Source organism: Biomphalaria glabrata, chromosome 5 (genome assembly GCF_947242115.1).
Source record: "Biomphalaria glabrata chromosome 5, xgBioGlab47.1, whole genome shotgun sequence".
NCBI classification, from domain to species: domain Eukaryota; kingdom Metazoa; phylum Mollusca; class Gastropoda; family Planorbidae; genus Biomphalaria; species Biomphalaria glabrata.
In genome coordinates, this window is record NC_074715.1 from 22,315,829 (window position 1) to 22,337,823 (window position 21,995).

At 32.2% G+C, this 21,995-nt stretch overlaps 1 protein-coding gene across 1 annotated transcript; it reads right to left on the bottom strand.

Moving 5' to 3' along the window:
* Positions 1-21,921, bottom strand: LOC106068940 (ubiquitin-protein ligase E3C-like). Its single transcript, XM_013228450.2, has 25 exons — positions 21,762-21,921; positions 17,222-17,275; positions 16,435-16,509; positions 15,952-16,083; positions 15,748-15,860; positions 15,390-15,553; positions 11,860-12,013; positions 10,857-11,122; positions 10,464-10,600; positions 10,107-10,291; positions 9,675-9,761; positions 9,200-9,354; positions 8,627-8,760; positions 7,690-7,788; positions 7,415-7,519; positions 5,411-5,495; positions 5,215-5,309; positions 4,874-5,015; positions 3,838-4,082; positions 3,041-3,165; positions 2,820-2,910; positions 2,603-2,701; positions 2,352-2,508; positions 2,045-2,175; positions 1-1,223 (listed from the first exon to the last, which is right to left on the bottom strand). Exons 1-25 carry the CDS (start codon positions 21,825-21,827, stop codon positions 1,053-1,055), a joined length of 3,267 nt encoding a protein of 1,088 aa, XP_013083904.2. The 5' UTR covers positions 21,828-21,921; the 3' UTR covers positions 1-1,052.
* Positions 21,922-21,995: the final 74 nt, after the last annotated feature.

Here is a 21,995-nt window from a genome sequence, read left to right on the forward strand (position 1 = left end):
TATTGTTAAAAAAAAAGTTTATTTTACTGAGCAGATGAAACATTTCAAACCAATTGGCTCAATCAGTGTTGTAGCAGTAATATCAGACACTGGCTTTAGTTTTCATTAGACAAGAGAACAGCATAATTAGATCAAAGTTAACAAATCAAACCATTTGTTTCACAGTGCATGCCTTAGGCAATTACACAAGGTTGAGTGTGTTGACTCTCTCTCTGATGACCATCAGGACAAACATGCTCTAGAGCCTTAAGCCTTTGAATTACACAAGGTTGAGTGTGTTGACTCTCTCTCTGATGACCATCAGGACAAACATGAGAGCCGTAAGCCTTTGAATTACATAACTTAGACATGTTAAACTTTTTGTTATTTTTTAAAGGAGAATTTTTTTTCTCTCAGATTTATATATATAAAAAAAAAGACATTGTACAAAATGTTTATATATTTCAATAGTCATAAATATTTCATAACAACCAAAATCAAAATGTGTTTTACCTCTGCCTTTCCTTTAAATAACTTTAAAAAATTACTTTTTTTTTCTAATTAGCTACTGAGAATATTGCCAATAATATATGGGTTAGTGTGTAATAGAATTATACTCTACTCAGAGATCCAGAAATATTTGTTTTCACACTGCACAATTGAATAAGAAAAAAAACATTTGGCGTTTCAAAACTGTGATATGAAACTAGGAATAAGTTAAATATCACATTGAATGATATACAATGTATCACATCATAAGATGATGGATTCATATTACATAAATCATCTTTTTCATATCAAGTACAAATTTTTTTAAAAAATTGTATCTCCTAAATAATTATTGCCCACAAACTATGAGATTTAAAAGAGATACATACACCATATTGTTTTACATAAAGCATACAACACTAGTAGTGTTCAATGAATTGTTTCATAATAACATGCTAAAATTCAGTGAGAAAAAAATATGGAATTAAATCTTAAACACTTGCAGCCCAAAACACAAGATCTTTAACAGTGAGTTTTGTCAAATCAAATATGCGTTATCCCAATAGCCCCTTAGAAGCAATGTATTAGCTCAGCTCAAAGCCAGCACCAGATTCTATGGCATAGAGAAGTTTACTTTTCATTGTCTTGGCATCCTGGAATGCTGGCAGTTTGAGCAAGTTCATGCAAGTACTAGCTGTTGGTAAGCGGTCCACTTCATAACCAGCGCTGTGTATACAGAAAGCTGGGTACAGATCCTGAAATATACATAATTAAGGATATTAATTCATGTTAACATATTAAAATTTTAAAGTCAGTGATTAAAAAACAACAACATCAAATCTTTTATTAGGCCAAGTTTCTAGTCAAAGGGCAGCAATGGATATAATCTATCTGTTAATTGTGATCTATTTTTACACTTCTCTAGTTTTAACAGTATTGAATAAATTCTGGTCTTTGGATGTGTCTTTCACCACTAAGTAAATCTTCAATGAGCTGGATACAAAATTTTCCATATTTAAACTGAGCTGTGTCTAGCTGTGATTTTGTCCAATGCAGTGTCAGAATTAAAATTGGGGCATCAAATTGCCGCTTAAATGTCAGTAGGCCTAACAAGTGTTTTTCTTGATAAAGAAATGCTGTCTAATTATGTTTTTTACAATGGACACAAAATATTTGAAGCATCTGACAAGAATTTTATGACGTTCCATCAGAAAAAGCTTTATTCTGTTTTATAAACTTGAAGGCTTCACTTGAAGCATTTTGTATTGAATATTGCTTGTTGAACACATTTTGCTACATATTTTTCTTGCAATACTTAAAGAAGCTACAGATTCAGAGCTTGGCTCCAAACATTACAACTAATATTTGTCCTCAAACTTTATCTATTTCTGACAGTATTCAGTTTGATATTATAAATAACAAATTCCAAGATTTTCTGATTCATTATTATCCTAAACCATTTGATTGTTTGCAGAAAGCATGCTTTATTAGTTCTGATGGCATGTTATCAATTCCAAACAATTAATCACTTAAAACAAAAACTATATTGGTAACATCATCTAAATTTGTTGTTTACCTTAAACCCTAATAAAGGTGGTCGTGAGCAGCTGGTGACAAATTTGAGAAGTTGTCTCTTTTGATGGTCAGTGAATTCATTCACCACAGCCCAAAATAATTCAATCACAGGATGAGTATCACTAAATTCTCCTGAAAAAACAAAATGCATAGTTCAACCCAGCAATTACTAGTTTAAGCTTGTACTTTTTTTTCTTAACTTTGAAATTTATAAAGAAAAGCATTACATTAAAAGGGGTTTGTCTTACAATTGTCATTGAAAGAAATTAAAAAAAAAAGACTTTGAAGAGTTTCCTAGAATGTCCTACCAGAGTATTTGGTGTGCTGTCTCAAATCCATTAAGTCAATTGGCACAGAAGCACCTGATATCAAAACTTGTAATTCTACACTGTTGAACATTTGAAGCCATTCAAGTTGTATGACATCATTCATGCCTCTCCTAAAGGCATTGCAGTGAGGACGGATCTAATAGAAGCAGAAAAAAAAAACATTTCCTTCTATTTCACAAGAAATGTATGGACTCTTCTAAATGCTGTCAAAGTTTTTTTTAAAGACTAACCTGTTTGTTTATTCTATAGTCAGCCATCAGATGAATATATTCTATTTTATTGGAGTCTGTAACTTGAATATTTCTACCCCCAGGCTTAAGTTCTTCAACCTGATTTTAAAATATAAATAAATCAATAAATTTGCAAATTTCCATGCTTAGAAAAATGCTTACATATACTAGATTACCAACTCAGATTTAAGTTTCAACTAGATAGTTATCTGCATACTTTAGTTTCACCAAATTCACTGTTGACTACTGTGAAATCAAGTCCAAGATCTGAAACATCTCCTCCATAGTTTTTCAAATAAACTAAATTTCTGAAAAGATTTAAAAAAAGATTTGCAAATACCAATTATCAGTATTTTACAATTAAAATAAAAAAGAATTATTTTAGAATTATATTTCAAATCTATTGAAAGCTGAAAGTATAGATTTTATAGTACTAACTTGTACATCAGTGGATCCATAGATTGCAAGTGATGAATGTCTAAACTTGCATTACTAGAACTCAAAATTTTTGTTAGGAAAAAAGAAGCAAATGGAATTTCAACCAGTAGATTCTCTAAAAGTGCCTGAAATAAATAATAGGAATTTTAAAAAATTATCCAGTTATTTTTTGCACAAGTCATTTATTTTTATCTTAGGTTTTCATCAACAATTTGAACAGACATAAAGAAACACCATGAAGGGGAGCTAATTAAGATAAAGGACGAACATTCCCATGAAATGACACTTGTTGCTTCAAATGACAATTTAGTCCCTTTTAAAACTGCGTAATATTTTATCATGCCACTAAAATCTAAATGTTACTGCTCCACATGCCTTAAATCAAGATTATCTAGGTTGTAGCAATGAACTTTACAGTGAAATTTGGCCTAGAAGTTGAATTTCTTATCTACTTTGGTTAAGAAGATCTACCATGTAGAAATAAATCCTGGGGTATATCTGTGCTATGCAATGACATTTTTCTTATTCCTATGATTTATTGGAGCTAGTACAAACATCTCTACAGAAGCTAGCATAGTATGTAAGATTAGCAAAAACCAATTTTTAAGTTCTAGAGCTAGTATCTTTAAAAAAAATAAATTGTTAGTTATAATGAAAATAACGTTTTCTAGTATAAAGAATTAAAGGCTTCAAGCTTCTTTCCATAAGCACTAGGATGAGAGTGTTCAAATTACAATATATACATAAACTCAGCTTAAGAATAGTTCAAAATGTTACAACACATTATTATCAATTACCTTTCCCAACATGCGCCCTAAGAAAAAATAATGAGCAGCAAAATTATCAATAAGAAGTCCAGCTTCTGGGTTAGGATACAATGCACGGTCCTCTGTATATTTGAAAAATCCTCTGTTGGGATCAAAGCCAGTCTTCAAGAGTTCAGACAAAAATTCCCTGAATATACCTCCACCATCAATACCAGCTTCATCAAGACCTGCTGCATTGAGGAGACTAACTCTCATTTTTCTCTTCAAATTGGGCTCTAAATGGAAACATTCAGAGTTCAGTAGTTTACATGAAACATAACTTCTGAAACATCTTTTTTTTTTAAATAATCTCATTTCTTTTAAGTAATATGTTCCACAATAATAATAAGCAAGACCTATAATTAAATCAGTTAAATATTCATAAAATATTAAATGAATGTCAATTAGTAACAAAGTAAAGTAAAGTACCCCTTTCCGACCTTACAATCTATTGGGCAGATGATGTAAATGTTGTCTGTTTCTGTGGCCCATGGTTAACAGGAGTGTCATGTGGCCAGCACAATGACCAACTGACTTAACGTTATCACAACTAAAGTCAGGTATCCATTAGAATAAAGTGCATTCAGGGGCACCCAAAAAATATCTAAATTCAAAATCCCAGTGCTCTCCGGGATTTGACCCCTCGGTTCGGTAGCCAAGCTACTTTGGTTAAGAAAAGAAGATCTACCATATAGATCTACCACCCATCCATCACGCTCCACCAATAAGTAACTAGTCCTACAATATATTTTGGTATTTAAATTAAAAAAGAATTATAACATTTATATATATATATATATATATATATATATATATATATATATATATATATATATATATATATATATTGCTGATAACAAACACAATGTAGGCTGAAGATGCTATGATAATAATTTAAGGAAAAAAATCTGTAATCGTAATCTATTCAGAATATAAATGACAATTCAATCATTGACCAGAGATGTAATCAAAGCTTAAACTGAAGATAAAATTGTAAGGCATGGTTTTAGAAGAAAAAAACAATTACCATTCTCTGGAGATAGTTTTTCAAAGGCATCCTCATAGATAAAGTTTCTTCTGATATTTATGACAATGGAAGGACCAATTCCAAAATTGATTAAATCTCCCTGGTGTTCTTGTTTGTCAACAATAATTAGGTTTTGTAGAATCTAGTGTTTATAAACATCACATTTGTTAGTGTACACAATAAGTAATTTTTTTAAAAAGTATAATCAAAAACTGACATTTCAAAAACAAAGCTGCTTTCTCATACTGTGAAAACAGGTATCATTCTGAAGTGGCTGTACAGCTAGTTGAGTGTGTATGCACAATATGTATCAACAGATAATATCAAATAATTAAAGTTACCTTTACTCTGTCTAAAAATGAGACAACAAAGGGCAGTTCAGTTAATATCACTAAGTTCCTGACATCACGATTGGCTAGTGGAGGAGTGTCAGTGTCTACAAAGACAAAATAAACATATGAATCACACAAAAAAATTGTAAATGTAGTCCAACATAACAAAATAGCAAAGAATGATTTAGCAAACAGATCTTCTTACCAGTGTTGGCTTTTGTTAAGGAACTGAGTGTACCAAAGTCCCTGCGCACAAAGATGGCGTTTTGTGCCATATAAATCTGTGATGGCTATATAGGAAAAAATGAAACAGTAATTTTAATATCACATAAATTATTTTACGTAGAAAAGATAATGACTCATTAAATGTAAGGAACTTTTGCCATAAGGAAAACAATATTTAATTTTTAAAAGTAAATAAAAAGAATATCTTCACAAGTTTTACCTGATGATATTAATTTCTTTTGTTTTTGAAGAGAAAACATTTAACTAAATATATTTTACCAACGTCAGTGTGCTTTGTTGATTTCTCAGTTACATTTTTTGCTAATTCTAATTTACTATTTTTCTAATATAAAGAATATTGTTCTTTGACAAAGTTTTCACATGTACATTTTTTTCAAAAAAACTATTTGTAAAAATTGTCTTTCTAGCTACTTCTAGTACTTGTATAAAGTATTTTAGGTTTAATAAAGCTTCTATGTGATCAAGGTTTCTCTTTAGCTGAAAGTGGCTGTGAAGATTAATCTTACATTTGATATGTGGGGTGTGATTTAGATTGGTTTGTATCGACTAATTTAAGTTTTTGAGCTTGTCTTTTTTGCATTGCTTTCTGCTATTTTCTCCATGTCAAAAGGATTGATACTGAATGGAAGTCTATTTCTGTACTTCAAGAGGTGTCAGATTTCTAGGCAGGGATCATCATACTGAATAGTGTTAGTGGCTACACATAGTGTTGTTAAACCTCAATAAAGAAATGACACAATATGTTATATGGATTGACCAGTTAAGCTTAACTTGGCATTATCTCGCATAGTTACAAATGACATTATTAAATATTCTTTTGTCAGATCTATGAATGTGGAGAAGAGGTTTGCTTTATGCTCTGCATTCTTCTTTAATTGGCAAACTGAAAATATATTTATCATTCCTCTACCTTGCCTGAATTAGCATTGACTTTTCAGCAGCAAACCAGTTTCAAATTGTAATCTATTTCATTGCAATGATTCATAAAAAAGAAAACGCTGCTGTGGTTATCACACACTGTATAGTAGAGTAACAGTTTGTACTACAACAGCTAGAATTCAGCTGTAGCAACTACAATCTACAGAGAAGTATCAACAAGCCCACAAATGAATGATTGACAGAGATGTGTTCTCTTAGGGCAATGTTGCCTGCTTTCTGATACTAGATGGGCAGCTGGCAAGAGTGTTTAGCATAAAGAAAGTATATTCTTCTTCTTTGTAAGAAAGTAAGAAGACTTCTTTCATAAGCACCTTATAAGGAAGATGAGCCATGGTAGATCATAGACTGTCTTGAGAGCATTGTAAAACATTTCTAAGTTGTGTGTATATGTCTGGATTTCCTATGCTTTCTTGCTAAACCATGATTCTTTGATGTTCGAGTTCTCTGTATGGTCAGAAAATCTTGAATTTGTTGTTGGCACTGAAACAATCTTGGTGTTTGCATTTTGGTTCATGCTGCATGCTGCTTGCCAGAGTACTTGATTACTTCCACTTAGTTTTCCAAATATGAATTGAGATTGACAGATTGTTGATCTGATCCTACTCAATGTTGGCATGATTTAATTTTTTATCCAGGTGCTTAGCAGGTTGTTTCGTAGAAATGATTTCTTGATTCCAAATCAGAGGTTTGATTTTTAGTGCAGTGTTATACTAATGTTAGATCTATGGCTAGTACAAATTAAATTTTCCAGTTAGTTACCTTTATTTTCTTTTACAAAATATGATAATTTTATTCTTCAAAAGTATATTCTGAATTTCTACAAAACTATTAAATTATCTTAAAGTGATTTATTAAATTGTTAGCATCAACAACAACAATAAAGGGTTGATTTTATATTTGTTACACAACAGGTGTGTTTAAACTAATACACATGAATAAAACACAAATAAGTAGTTCCTTTAATGCAATCCTAAAATTAGCCTTTTCATTTGGATAAAATTTCTATTTCAACACAAGAACTCACCCTGTCTGTTCGAATGCTAACATTAGGAGCCAACCAGTGACCATGTGGACAGAATGGACGTCGGCTATCTCTACCGTGAAGTTGTCTGACTAGTGTGGAAATAATCTTTAAAAGAAAATAATTTCTAATTAACAACAGAAACAAGTGAGAAAGAAATTTACTAAATAAGCAGATAGCCTAAAAAAAAAAAATAAACACAAAAATGGTATATTTGTGTTTATTTAATCTGTTATACTTAATATCAGAAATCAAAAGCTAATTTAATGCTTATGTACCTTAAAAAGATAAGACCAAAGCTTTGTTCCATAATCATCTGTTTCAAGTTCTCTTTTTTCACTAAAGCCTTCATCCACTGAAGCTGTCTTCTCTAGAGCCTGTTATGAGAATAACAAAAAAAATGCTATACAATGTAACAGAAGCTAACAAGTTTTTAACATCATATCAAGGTACTGTAACAGAACGACACAGTAGCAATAATCCAAGTTCTTGATTGTCCAAATGTAATATTTTGCATTGATGTAATCTTCCAAGATCTAGCCTAAATTCTAATAATAGTAGATACTTCTCAAGACCTAGCCCTTAATAATAACAAAGCTGGTCCTACACCTGTCCCAAACACTCCCTGAAACAAGCCTCAACTCCCAGTAAACACTAACTGAAGCTGTCAGATGGCTCAGGTAATACCTAATTTTTCCTTGAGGATGATTGCTGAAGCATTAGCATCTCACAGACATGAACTTAAAGTAAGAAAACCTTCAAACCATAAATAACCAGTAGACAATCCCTGAAAGTACCCTTTTCAGACCTTACAATCTATAGGGCAGATGATGTAAAGGTCATCTGTTTCTGTGGCTCATGGTTAATGAGGGTGTCATGTGGCCAGCACCTAACTAAGATATGGTACCAAATTAGAGCTGGGTGGACTCAAGGAACCATAAAGATCCAGAAATTTAAAGTCCCAGTGTTCACCAGGATTCGAACCCTTAGTTCAGAAGCCAAGTGCTTTACCACCAAGCCAAGCTAGTCCTGAATTCCAAACACTAGTAAAAACTCTTTAGTTAGACTTAAATATTTAATACTAATAAACATATTCTTCACCCATATTGTTGATGCTAGTGAAGCCAACAATTCATGTAGCTCTAAATCCCTGACACTTAAAAACACTTCATTTAATAGCATATAACACTCAAATATCTAACAACTTTTATTTACCTGTTTATAATCTTCACTGATGGTAAATCGAGAGTCTGGGTGAGCCAGTTCTATAATACCTAAACACGTGTCTCTTAAATATCTGCACATTAGGACTATTTCATCGAGAGAGAATGGCATGGTGGAAGAGGATACTGAAAAATGTAAACAGTTGGACATTTTAACATTACATTTTGAATGTGACATTAATAATTGACTTAACTAAAGACAGGGTTGTTTCAATCAACCATATTTCTTAATACCCATTAGGAGTGCAAAACATCTACTGAAATATTATTTTTGGTATTAGTATTAAGACTATAAAAAGTTATGTTTTAACTCAAAATATACTTTTGTGTTTACATGTGCACAATTAAAAGTAGTATGAGTGGAAAGTTTTTTTCTGAAAGATCTAAGACAAAAACTTCAGAGAATATTATTTTTGTATTGTAGCTAATTTACATTACAAGTCAATTATTTAGCTACTTTTTTTCCCATATTAAAATCAGATCTTAATAAATTGGAAAATTTAATTTATTGTTTACTTTGATGAGTGTTTGTTTCTTCATTTTGCCACTAGACAAAATTACTTACAGGTTGAATCCCCATAGAAGTCTTCATCATGTAATGTCAATAATGAATGATTGAATAAAGAACAGAATGTTGCCAACAGGGGGACAATCTTATCAATATTAGCCTTGGACATGGGGACTCCCTTAGACAACATATTCAACAATGATGTAGTGGATCTGTAACAAAAAAAGTAAAAAAGATGACCTAATGTTATCAACTATTTACATTTTCATATTGTATAAATGATTTGTACTTCATTAGAGGAAGTAATAATTTAGAATACATTAAAACAAAAAAAGATGATGGTCATAAAATATTGATATTGAAGTGATTTATATTCAAACAAAAGTCAAGATAAAAAGTTTAAAATAATGCAAGTAGAAATGTATTATTTCAGATTTTCCAACGTAAACTATCTTTGAAACAATAATTAAGAATTCAAATTAATTCAACTAGATCCCTACTATCACTAGCATAGATTTATTTAGACAACTACCTTGTCACTGTAGGTACAGAAGCTGTACAGCAAGCTTCCCATAAATATCTCATGAACTGGGGATTGAAGGCCAAGACATAGAGCAACCTAAACAAAAGTAATGGCAAAGGTATAACAAACTATTATTAAATGAAATGGTTGAATAACAAGATACGCAGACTACACTAGTCAAAACTGTTTCTGTCTGTCCAAAACTATTGAATCAGATGTATTGTAGGGAAAATATTTATATACTAGACTTGTGTATATCAAAATTATTTTAGTGTGACATACAGAACAAAATCAAGTGCATTTACCAGGTGAGAAGTGTAGTGAGATGTCTTTTTAAAGCTATCAAGCATGCACACAAAATTTTCCCATTAACATTTAGTTTTAAGAGAATTTATTAGATGATTTCATTATAGGCATATATTAAAAACAAAAGTGTACAACCTAACTTTGTGAAGTGCCAGTCGCTGATGACGCAGCAAACAATAAGCAACTGATGAGAGAGACTCAATGTATTCAGAGGGGGGTAACTTCATTAAAACATTGTAGATACACTTTAGATGAGCCTCTGAGTCAATTAGTCGCAAACATTCTGCATGAAGATGAACAAGGTTAAGCAGCCCTGTGTCCTGTCAAAGAAACAATACATCTAGACAATAACTCTATTATATAATCAAATGTTTCATCTTTTAATAAGACTTAACATTATAGATATAATAAGTGAGATTAAAAAAAAAAATCTAGAGTATTATTATGACAAGTTTATGTGTATTTCATGTTGACAACTGTCTGAAGTACTACCAAGTCTTCTTCCATCTCATCCTCCGAGTCTGACACCTGACCAAGACTGAAACTGACATGCTTATTGCTGGGAAGTTGTTTCAACAGTCTCTGTAAGAGCTTTAGATATGTAGCACACATCTTCTCATCTATGTTCTCTAAACATAAATATATATATATAATATAAATAGAAAATAATTGCAAGAAGAATGAATAAAAATAAACAAATAAATGAGACTAAATTTTAAATACTTTGGTTGTAAAGAAGATGAGGAAATCTAAGGTCTGTTTAAAGACAAAAAAATGTTACACAAAGCATGGCAAAAATGCTCAAGTATACAACAATGGTTAGCACTGACCATAATAATTATGTTCTGCTAGTAACACTAAAAAAATGTATGGATATATGTTTACCTAGTTCTTTATTAGCTATCATAAGTACAGATGCCAAGAGCCAAGGTGAATCTTCATTGGTCTCCTGTTCATCGTCAACCACAGAGCTACTAGAGCTTGGGAACTGTAGAGTTTTTGATGATGTCCCTTGAATTAAAGTTAGTATAAGCTCCACAAATGGGAATGGGTATTTCCCATAAGCCATAGCAGGTAATAAAAACAAAGCAATTTGTTCAGAGTACTGCTCACAGAGAAAAGTTTTCGTTACTTTCCTCAAAATGTCTTGCCTGTTATTATTAAAAGAAACAAATGTATTCAATAGACCTCCAAAGAAAAGATAAACTTTTTGTACTATGCAATGTAAGTTACGCAAATTAATACAGAGTGTATGTTAAGTTGGGTTGTAGCGGTTATAAGGTCTGCCTAAGATAAATTGAATTGGGGCATTCAAAGAAGATTGACAACTTCATAAGGGTGGGCACGGTGTCTTAATCGAAAGAATGCTCGGTGTGTGGAATTAATTCTGTTATGGTGATGATTTAAAGGTGTGTGTCCTGTTCTTAGTTGGAAGATTGTAGATTGTTCTTTGCAGGGGAGGGAATTGATACTGTCCAATTTGTTAGGTGTGTTCATTTCTTGGTACATAGCTTTGCCTGTGCTTCCTGATGCCCATTAATTGAGCCACTCTTTTTTGTGATTGCTGGCTAACATTGATTTGAGTGAAGAGCCTTTACTATAAAAAGGTAAGTATCTCTAATGTAAAAAAAAACAACTCAGATATGATTCTGTCAAAAGAAAACCAGTCACAAATTTTTTTCAATTTAGTAATGACAACGCAATGACAATAATTATAATGAAAAACCATCTGGACCCATGAATTGCAACAGTAGGGAGTCAGTAGAAACACTTAACAAAAGCTCAATCTTGACCAATTTAACCAAGAGAGTAATTATGTTAATCAATGTTTCCTATTTCTCTGTTTTCTTATTTCCAACATTAAATAAATGTACAAGTATAAATGAACCTGAATGTTTTATCTGGTGCCGAAACAGCAAAACTAACAGGACTCATAATCAGATCAAATATAGATTCTGCAATAGGTGTTGGTGGAACTGTAGTTTTCTCTAAACTTGCCGGAACTCTGCTGTTCAATAACTTTCTCAAACAACCAAAGTATTCTTAAAACAAAAATAAAATATTATTAGTTATTTTATTTGAAGCCATACAAAATATTTGCTCAAATAAATGCAGATATTTGCTATCAAACTCATTTTAAAAGTAGCTTTTCAGACCTTGTGATCTATAGGCATGGATAATAATAATAATAATAATAATTTTATTTATAAAGCGCTGTTAACAAACAAAATGTAGGCTCAAGGCGCTGTAACAACATTACAAACAAAAACACGAGAGCTAGAATGACAGTTAATCTAAAAAAGTTTTAAACAGATAGGTCTTAATGTTCTTCTTAAAAGTGGTGTAGCATGTTGTCTGTCTGAGATCAATGGGGAGTGAGTTCCAAACCTTTGGTCCGTGAACTGAAAAAGCACGCAGACCGTAGCTTTTGAGGGAGAAACGTGGCACTACTAAAAGCGTTGAGTCCATTGAGCACAGGGCTCTCTGGGGGACATATGGAGTAATCAGTTCGCTAAGGTTCAAGGGCATCTCATTGTTATATATACACTGATGACAAAGTGTGGCGACCTTGTAATCGATTCTCGCTTTCACAGGAAGCCAATGGAGCGTGCGCAAGAGCGTAGTAGCAGAATCTTGTCTAGTTTTTTTAAGGACTATTCAAGCGGCGTTGTTCTGTATACGTTGCAACTTGGCTATTTTGTCATCAGGTATACCTGCTAGCACGGCGTTGCAGTAGTCAAGGCGGGAGAGTATGAATGCCACAGCTAGCGTTTTTGTTGACTCTGTTGTTAAATATGGTCGGATCTGGCCTAATCTGCGCAGCTGCAGATAAAGACCTTTGCAGAGCTGACTTATGTGTGGGTCGAAAGATAGTGTTGAGTCGAAGAAAACTCCAAGATTCCGCACTACATGGACAAAAGGAACATGGCAGTTCGTGATAGAGAGAGAATCTGTGCTTTCAACTTTTGAGACATTGTTCCTAGTGCCAATCTTAATTATTTCTGTCTTGTCTTCGTTCATCTTGAGTTTATTTTCAACCATCCGATCGCTCACCCTTGCAACGGTACTACTGATTTTCTCTGCCAGATGGACACCTCTGAGGGTACTGATGAATCGTATAACTGTGAGTCGTCGGCAAAGAAATGGTATAAGATGCCGGTTGGCCATATGACACTGCTGAGTGGATATGTGTACATAGTGAACAGTACTGGGCCTAGAACTGGATGCAAGTAACAGAGTCCCATTTTGCCAGCAAGTGGGGTTGACAACCCCAAAAAACCTGTACTTATGCCTTAACAGCATATATAATACATTTACCACTATTTTTGCAGCAATAAAATATTATATATCTTTATATGCATTTTCTTTCAATACAAAAAAACAAAAACAATTATAAATACTCAGCTTTTACTTAAATTGCTATTACTTATATAAATGTAACCTTCACCCTTTCATAGATATTTTATATATGCATACTATATTAGCATAAATTGTTCACTCTTATACATCTAACCATCATAGAGGTCACAATAGATTTAGTTCAAATTCAATTCATAACTACATTTGGTTTTTAAAAGAGATGAGATTAGGAAATCAAGAGTAGTGACATGATAGATTTACATTTACTTGGTGTTTCAATTATAAATCAAATTTTTTTGTGATTATGTTAAAAGTTAGCTCTGTTTCAAATAAATTATCTAATGTATCTATATTTGTTGGCCAACAGAGAAGCTCTAGTTAACTAGAAGAAAGCTGAAGTTAGATCTTCTAACTAATAGTAGCTTACATTGCATTTACTTAATCTAGTCTAGATGTGTTTTTCTAATTGTGTTATATATCTAGTTAATTAGATTATATACTAGTCTAGTGAGTCTAGTCCTGGGTCTTGAGCATAGATACATAGATTATTATCTTATAGATCTAATTCTAAAATGATAACCTAAATCTAGATCTAGATAATAAAAGCCAGCAGAATTTGTTCTGTTTACATTTTTGACAAAAAGTGACAGTCCGAAAATTAATGCATGCGCCATAATTAAAGAAATGTAGCTTCCTGTCTTTGTTTAAATTCGGCTTATTATCAAATTTTAGTTGTGCAAAACCAAGTCTAATAGACAAAAACTTGTATTTATGGCAATTGAAAAATAAAAGGTCCAATACCTGCAGTCAATCAATTTAATATCATGTGTTTTCTTGACACAGTGTAAGTGTATCAGTGGATCATAAATTATTTTTTTAGATTCAATAATGCAGCTGGCAATCTTGCATCCATGTCTATAGGGTAGATGATGTAATGGTCATCTGTTTCTGTAGTTGACGGTTAATGAGGGTGTCATGTGGCCAGCCCAACGACCAGCTGTCTTTACTTTCCTGAACTAATGTCAGGTACCCATCGGAGTTGAGTGCACTCAGGGCATCATAAAAATCCTGAAGTTCAAAATCCAGGTATTCACTAAGATTCAAACCCAAGACCCTTGATTCAAAAGCCAATTGCTTTACTACTCAGCCACCACATCCAAATAACAGCAATAAAATCTAGAAAAACATATTTCATTTCATATGACCTTTGCCAACAATTTTGTTACAATTTAATATCATGTGTTTTCTTGACACAGTGTTCTTTGTATTAGTGCATCACAAACAATCTAAAAATTTATGAAAAGCTTTCAAATATAAAAATATTTTGAGTATTTTTTTGGTATGTAAAATACAAACCAGGTAGGGTACTTTTAATTTTACAACATTGCTAGGGTCACAATGTATACAAGACTAGAAAGAATCCTTTATTTACAAGAAGAAGGTAATAAAAGAAGATTTGAATTTAACAAAGACAAACAATTAACTGAACTGATGGTGTAATCATATCTTATAAAAAAGTGAGGATGACCTAGGAAATGATACACAAGTCCTCAAAATATCAAATTTTATGTACATTTAATAATTAATGTATAAATTATGTATTCTCAGTATTTTCTGTATGAGAAAATACTGAGAATACATATATTTATTTGTATTTAATTAACTTGCTAAGGTTCCTTATTAAGTTATTATTAAGCATTTGCATACAAACTTTTTAAAGTCATTTTAAACAACATTACTTTCAAAATATAATAAACTAGATAGTAACATATAGTGGCATATCATAATTGATATTAAAATTTATGGAATGGAAAACAAAAAGAATTAAAACTATTTGCACACACATTACAATGGTGGATATACATGAAGGAGTAAACAGCCTTTGTCTTCAATTTAATATGATGGTTGAATTGCTGAAAGCCTTGCTTGCTCCCATTATCACAAGACAGATATACTTTGAGGGCCTAGTGTATTTGCCAATTTTTTTAGAATTTCATAAATTACCAGCACTAACAGTTAATGTAAATTAATGGTTAATAAATGTGATAAAACTTTCACCTTTATTAACCAGACTCTGCAAGAGATTCATGACAAATTTCCCATTGTCAAAGTCAGACCATAAACTTCCACTGTTATTATATGTTGATGGAGACAGAAAGATTTCCAACATTCTCATTGGGATAGCTATTGGAGTCACTGTGTCAGAGATGTTGTTCAGATGCCTGAAAAGTAAGTAATCAAATAATATTCATAACTAATAGTTCATAAACATATTTAAATATAAAGATTCTTGAACACCAAAAGTAATCATCTTCAAAACTTGCTTAAGTCTCAAAGGTTTTTAATTTTAAACATCCATGACGTCACATCATAGTTGAAACTGTAAGTATAATTGTTTACCAAAAGTTAAACTCACCTTACAATAAGCCTCAAGATTGAATTGATTTGTCTAAACAAAGTTCCACTGTTTCCATGGAAACTTTTGAAATATTCATCTTTTTGTTTTATTAATTGTTGGCTCAATGTAATCTAGAAGAACGTATCAATAACATAAGCACATTAATCTAACAAAGGCCAAAAACAAAAAATGTAATGATGTGCAATTAGAAATGTATTTTACCAAACGCTGGGCATCAAGATGATCATTGAAGAAAATGCAGAGTTTTGTTATACACCAGTGTAAGGTTGGTACATCTGGGGAATTACTTTTCAAGTGAAATTTTTTGTCATACTCCACTCGCAGCTGTGAAAACTGAAAACAAAGAAACAATTCCAAAATTTATTACATAAAGTTTTACGAAAAAATTGTGTTAATAACTTAATAACACAATTTCCAAACAGCCAATGTAACTATCAGACAAGGGAGTATATTAATATTATTAATATTAATTTTAGAATGTATTACATTCCTACAGTTCCAATATGTCTGTTACAATAAGTAAAAAAAAAAAGAAAGATAGTCGCAGAAATGTTTACAAAATTACATGACAAGTTAAGAAGAGAAATGTATTTACTTAATGTAACTACCATATCTTTAGAATCAAAAATTTTTTTTTTTTAAAATAAAATCAACTAGTTCATTATATTAAATACAAGTACTTACCAGATTTTTTCTGATATTATAACCTCTATAGTGAGACTGAATTAAAGTGGCACTTGCTATCTGTAGTCTCAACTCCTATCAAAAAAAGGAAAACAAATATTTTGTAAAAAAATGTCTTCCTTTTCAAACTTATCAATTCAAGCAAATAAAATGTAGCAATATTATTATAATATAATATAATATATAATAATATTATTATATATCAGTATATTTCATTTGTACCAATGTTGCTAAACATCTTTTATTTAAACATGGTAGAAAATCTAGATAAAAAGATGTCAATAAGCATATATATTATAATGTTTATGAGCTAGTAGACATTTGTGATATTTCAAGTTCTCGATGAATCAGAACTAAATGGAAAGATTGAGTCATCTGAGGATCAAATTAACTGCTGAATTTACTGTTTGTTTCTTACAACAGGCCTACCAACTTTATTAATATACAAACTACAAAAGATTTAAGATAACCAGCAGGCTACTAATGAGAGTTTACAAATGCTAATGAGTTGATGGTTTATTATTTCACAACTATTCATCAGGCACAAATACAGATAAATAAAATAGGTTTATAAAAAAAAAAATAATTAAAGATTAACATTTTAAAATGTTTCTTATCACTAAGAAGTCTCATTGTTAGTCTCCTGAAAATTGCAATAACAAAATCAAAATACAAATTTCTATGGATAAATTCCCCTATCTTACAAATTAAAATACAGAGACAACACTTTATTGATATTTTGTACCTACTTTAAGCAAAGAGTTCATTATGAGACAATTTACTTTACCTCTCTTTTACGTCTTTCTTCCTGAGCTCTTTGTAGTAAATTTTCTTTCTTTTCCTAAAAATAAAAATTTTGGTGCAAGCTAATACTCTTATTGTTGATTTGATTTGATTTTTGATTTGAGGCACATCTGCACAATTTAGGCCATGTCGTGACTTGTAGTACAAGTCAATAAACAAATATTCACATTTATAAAAGCTTAACCCCATTTCAATCTCCATCCTATAACCTTACTAAAACTTATCCCTTTTAGCATATACGCTATAAATAATCATTATTTGAGATTCCACATTGCATGTTCTGTTCAAAACAGTTATCTCTATTAGCATCCACATATTAGGCCCTGCATTATACTGATTTGGCATCAACTTCCCACCAATATTTCAGTCTATCTATTGACATTAGGGGTGCACTTTTTGATATATGACCAGAATCAGATTTGACTGGATAGTAAAATAAGATATAAAGCCGGAACAAGATACATGTCTAGTGTATGCTAAACATTTTGTAAACTTTCTAAATAGCGTACCTATGTTATATTTTTATTTTACTTTTTTTTTCCCCCTTACTGTTTTAAACTATACCACTCATTGATGAGTTATAGTTGAAAAGCATTTATTTACTAATATTACAAACTAATCTGTGTAACTTGTTTGTTGATGTAGAATATATACATGTAAATTGTAGAAATGCAAATCTCTCAAAGGTAAAGTGCAATCTCTGGTCATCAGACTAGTGTTTTAAAGGCTACAAACCACTTCTGGTACTGGCATCTAAGGCCTGATACTGATGGTGGCTAAGAAAAAATCGTAATTAAAGTCATAGCAAATAGTTACTTGACACTTCCAAATTATTAAAAATATGGTTATCACATCAAGACACTCAAGTTCTGTTCATCCATTCTGGCTTACAAAGGATCAATTGTGACAAGTCAAAAGCTTGCTGTCAGAGTCACTCATTTTATCACAGCATTAACTATCATTAATTATTATTATTTATTATTTATTTATTTTATTTTAATTATTTCCCCATCCTATCCCCAATTTCATCACCCGCCCCACCTTTTCCTCTCCAGGCTAGACCTAGTCCACCACCTTGGAGATAGATAGGTCGCGTCCTTTCATTTATCTGCCCTTGATCGGGGAAAGATAAACACACAATCTCTTTGGTCTTACCCGCCGGATGTCTGACGGACGCAGTTGACACCACCTTGGGTGGAATGCTAGTCAATCTTTCTTTCTCCCCCCCCCCCCCGCCCCTCTCCCACGCCTCTCTTTGATCTAGGAGATCACTAGGACTAACACACCTATTGACCTTTCCAAGGTGCGACTCTTGTCGGATTCACCCACGTGAGAGATAATCTTAAGCCTAGGACATTTCCTGTTTCTGCCCACCTTTTCCCAGGCCTTTATAAAGTAGATTACATCAAGCCAGACCCTCATATTTCTCATTCTAGCTGAGCAATCGAGTATGGACTATTTCATTTATTCTTACTCTTAGAGGAATACTTGGTGCCTCCCTCAGGTGTCTGTCTATTTTGCTGTTCAGCGTCTACTCGACACTACTCAACTATTTGTTTGGATCTATTGCCTTTGTACTTAGTGCTATTCAGCACTGCACACAGGCCTATTTGCTGTTGAGTATATTCTACTGTCTACGCGGATCTACTCAACACTACTACTTGGCGCTATCGGCTCTACTTGCCCGCCTATTCGACAGCCCACCTGTCAACTTATTAGGTGCAACGTCACTATAGACCTAGAGTCTGTGCGAGAGGTCATAGCTACGCCAAACCCTCCGCAACTCACTAGACTTATCCTGTTAGCTTGTGCCCATGGTAGCCGCCACCCGCCCTACTGTGCCCACTACAAATATTAGAACTTTGGATTGAGACTCCACAAGAACTGTATCTCCGGCGTCCCTCTACCCGCTAGAGCGCCACCTCCAGCTGCAGAAACTCAAGCCAGGACACAGCCAGCTGCGACCCAAGCAGGACAACCGGCTAAGTTCAGAAGACAAAGTGACATACTCTCTTATTAAGTGCAAGAGTGATGATTAAATATAGTATTGATTAGTGATAGATGCAAACCCTCCCCCTTTTTATTCTTCTATGTAAATATTTATGTAAATATTCTTCAATTTTAACTTTGTATCTCTCTCTCATTGCTTGTCTCGTTGCGTGCCTGCTCCCGATTTATATTCTGACGGGTTGGTATGTGATAGCTTTAAAAATAATCATCCCCTAGACATTAAACCAGCCAAACACACATCACTTTCGCTAACCTGTCACATAAGTCTATCAATAAATTCAGTGTCATGGACTAGATAAATAAGGAGTAAATGTGGTATTGAGCTCTTCTTTTAAAGATAGACCCTGTCAATGTCTTTTATGCTAATAGGTTGAAATCAAATCTGAGCTTTGTACTTTATCTACATCAAAATTAGTTACTGGCTTACTAGGCTATGTGGTATAATAATTCACATGTTGTTTGTGTAGGAAAAGGTCACTTGTTTTGGTGTGTGTTTTATAGTTCAGCCTCCTAATTGAAATTTATATCCAAGTAAGCAAGCTTGGCACCCGTGCAGAGGTATGGCTTGTAGTCCAGCCCCTAATTGAGATTCTTCTTCTAGTAAGCTAACTCATTATTTGGTTACCATTTAGAGGTATGGCTAGAAGTCCAGCCCCCCAATTAAGATTTTCACCTAGTAAACAAACTCAGTTTCCTAATAAGGTGTGACCTCTAGACAGTGTCAACATGTTGACATTATGTCCATCCTATCTGACTTAATTTGGTCACATGTCTAAACTAAACCAATAAAGGGGTTGGGAGTTGTTCATCTCTTACATAACATGTAAACAAACAGGACCGTGGTGGGGATTGTGGCCGCTTGCAATATATATATATATACATATATATATATATATATATATATAGAGAGAGAGAGAGAGAGAGAATAGATAGATAAATTTAAATCTAGATCTAGAGTAGTTTATGCTATTCTGACACCTATAGGCCAAAATTTCAAAGTTTGACTTTGACAGTGCATTATTTGATAATGGTTTGACATAGAAAAGAAAATGAAGTATCAAAATCTTTAGTTTAAGGAGAATAAGGATGACTACTTATATCTGTACCCCTAACCTATAATTGTTATTATATTTAAGGTTAAAGAGGCCATGTATTTTATTAATTCAGACTAATCTGAGCTACATTATTTGATTTAGGACACCATATTTTTTATTTCACACAGTCTTTATATTTAGGCATCAATAAACTCAGATTTTAATTCTATATTAACATTCACTAAATTTTAAGATCCCCAGGCATAGCCCCTCATAAGAAATCATTTAAAAGATGTTTTCAGATTATGCATAAATACGAACACAAAATAAAAATTTGAACACACTTATTCCACCAAAATTAGGTCACTGGGATAGTGACTTCTACACAGACTTTTAGACTTATTTTATGTTTGCATGATTAGATGTGTGTTGAATGTGTTTTTTGTTTATTCATTTAATACATTTCTAATACAGGTGATATTTTGTAGTATAGTACAGGTTAGGATAGCCATTCTTGCCTAAATAGCTGAATCCTCTATATTATATTCTCTCTATATAAATCTAGATCTATCTAGTAGGTCTAGAGTCTAGATCTAGGCATTTAACTTCATTCAATGTACCAAGCTCACTCCAAACATTTGCCCATTTATTCTCTATAAAAAAAAAAAAAAAAAAAGAAATATAAGATCATTAACATTGATGTCCAAAACTGTCTGTCCGAAATAAATTTTGGTAAGAAAATCGTAATTTAATTTAACACCCTATTAATTAATTATTTTTTTTTATGGAATCAAACAACTTGGCTTATGAATCAAATAAATCAGCTCCAAAAACAGAATAAATATTGCCGGGCTCATTTAGCATAGACTTAGCCAACCAAAAAATATAACCTTAACCCTAGGCCTAGGGAGAGGTAGTCATCCGGGTAACATAGGAAAAAACAACAACCTGACTTACAAATTTGAAATTCTTTTTTCTTACATAAAATGATACTAGATAGCTAAATGGAAAGAAATTGGGTTAGAATCATTGGAAAATGGACAAGCACATTATACAGCGCGCTAGTTTCATATTAAATATCAAAATAAAGATTTAATTATTTTAATGACCACAAAAACAGCGAGTGTCCGAATTCATATAAATATATATATAATGTCCGGATTAAATAAACTACTCTACTCTAGATTCTATATCTAAAATATAAAATCTATTTTATAATATATTTAATTATATTAATTATAATTAATTTAATTATAACTCGAATCTAAGAATCTAGATAATACTTACATTAAGTTACATACTGATAGTGATACTGTCTTATTCTTCTTAAGTCTTAACAGTCAGTCAGTCACAGTTGTATCTCAGTATGATACTATGATTATCTCATCTGTAACTGTAATCTAGAATTCTAGTGACTCTAAGTAGTCTAACTAAGTCTAATAAGTGTAGGTTTAATATTAATTGTATTCTGATATTTACATTTTTACTTGCCCCTCGTAAAGACTGCACAGGCTTTTGTCGAAAGTCACCATTAAAACTATACATTCTCAAGTTTATGTTGAAAAAAAAAATGCCCCAACAAGAAAAAGTTGTTTTTGATAAAATTTACTAAACTACTATGGCTCTGCTAAATATAGCTTTGTCATTCCTTACAACGTTAATTTAGATTGGCTAAATGTGTGGAATTGGTCCAATAGTGAGGCACATAATAAC

Excerpts from the sequence above, each read along its gene's own strand:
- LOC106068940 (XM_013228450.2), bottom strand. The coding sequence starts at position 21,827 with ATGTATAGTTTTAATGGTGACTTTCGACAAAAGCCTGTGCAGTCTTTA. Across the intron at positions 8,761-9,199 it reads CTTCTATGGGGATTCAACCT|TATCCTCTTCCACCATGCCA; the intron begins GTAAGTAATTTT and ends TACATTTTTCAG. Across the intron at positions 5,016-5,214 it reads CATTTTTAGACAGAGTAAAG|ATTCTACAAAACCTAATTAT; the intron begins GTAACTTTAATT and ends TATAAACACTAG.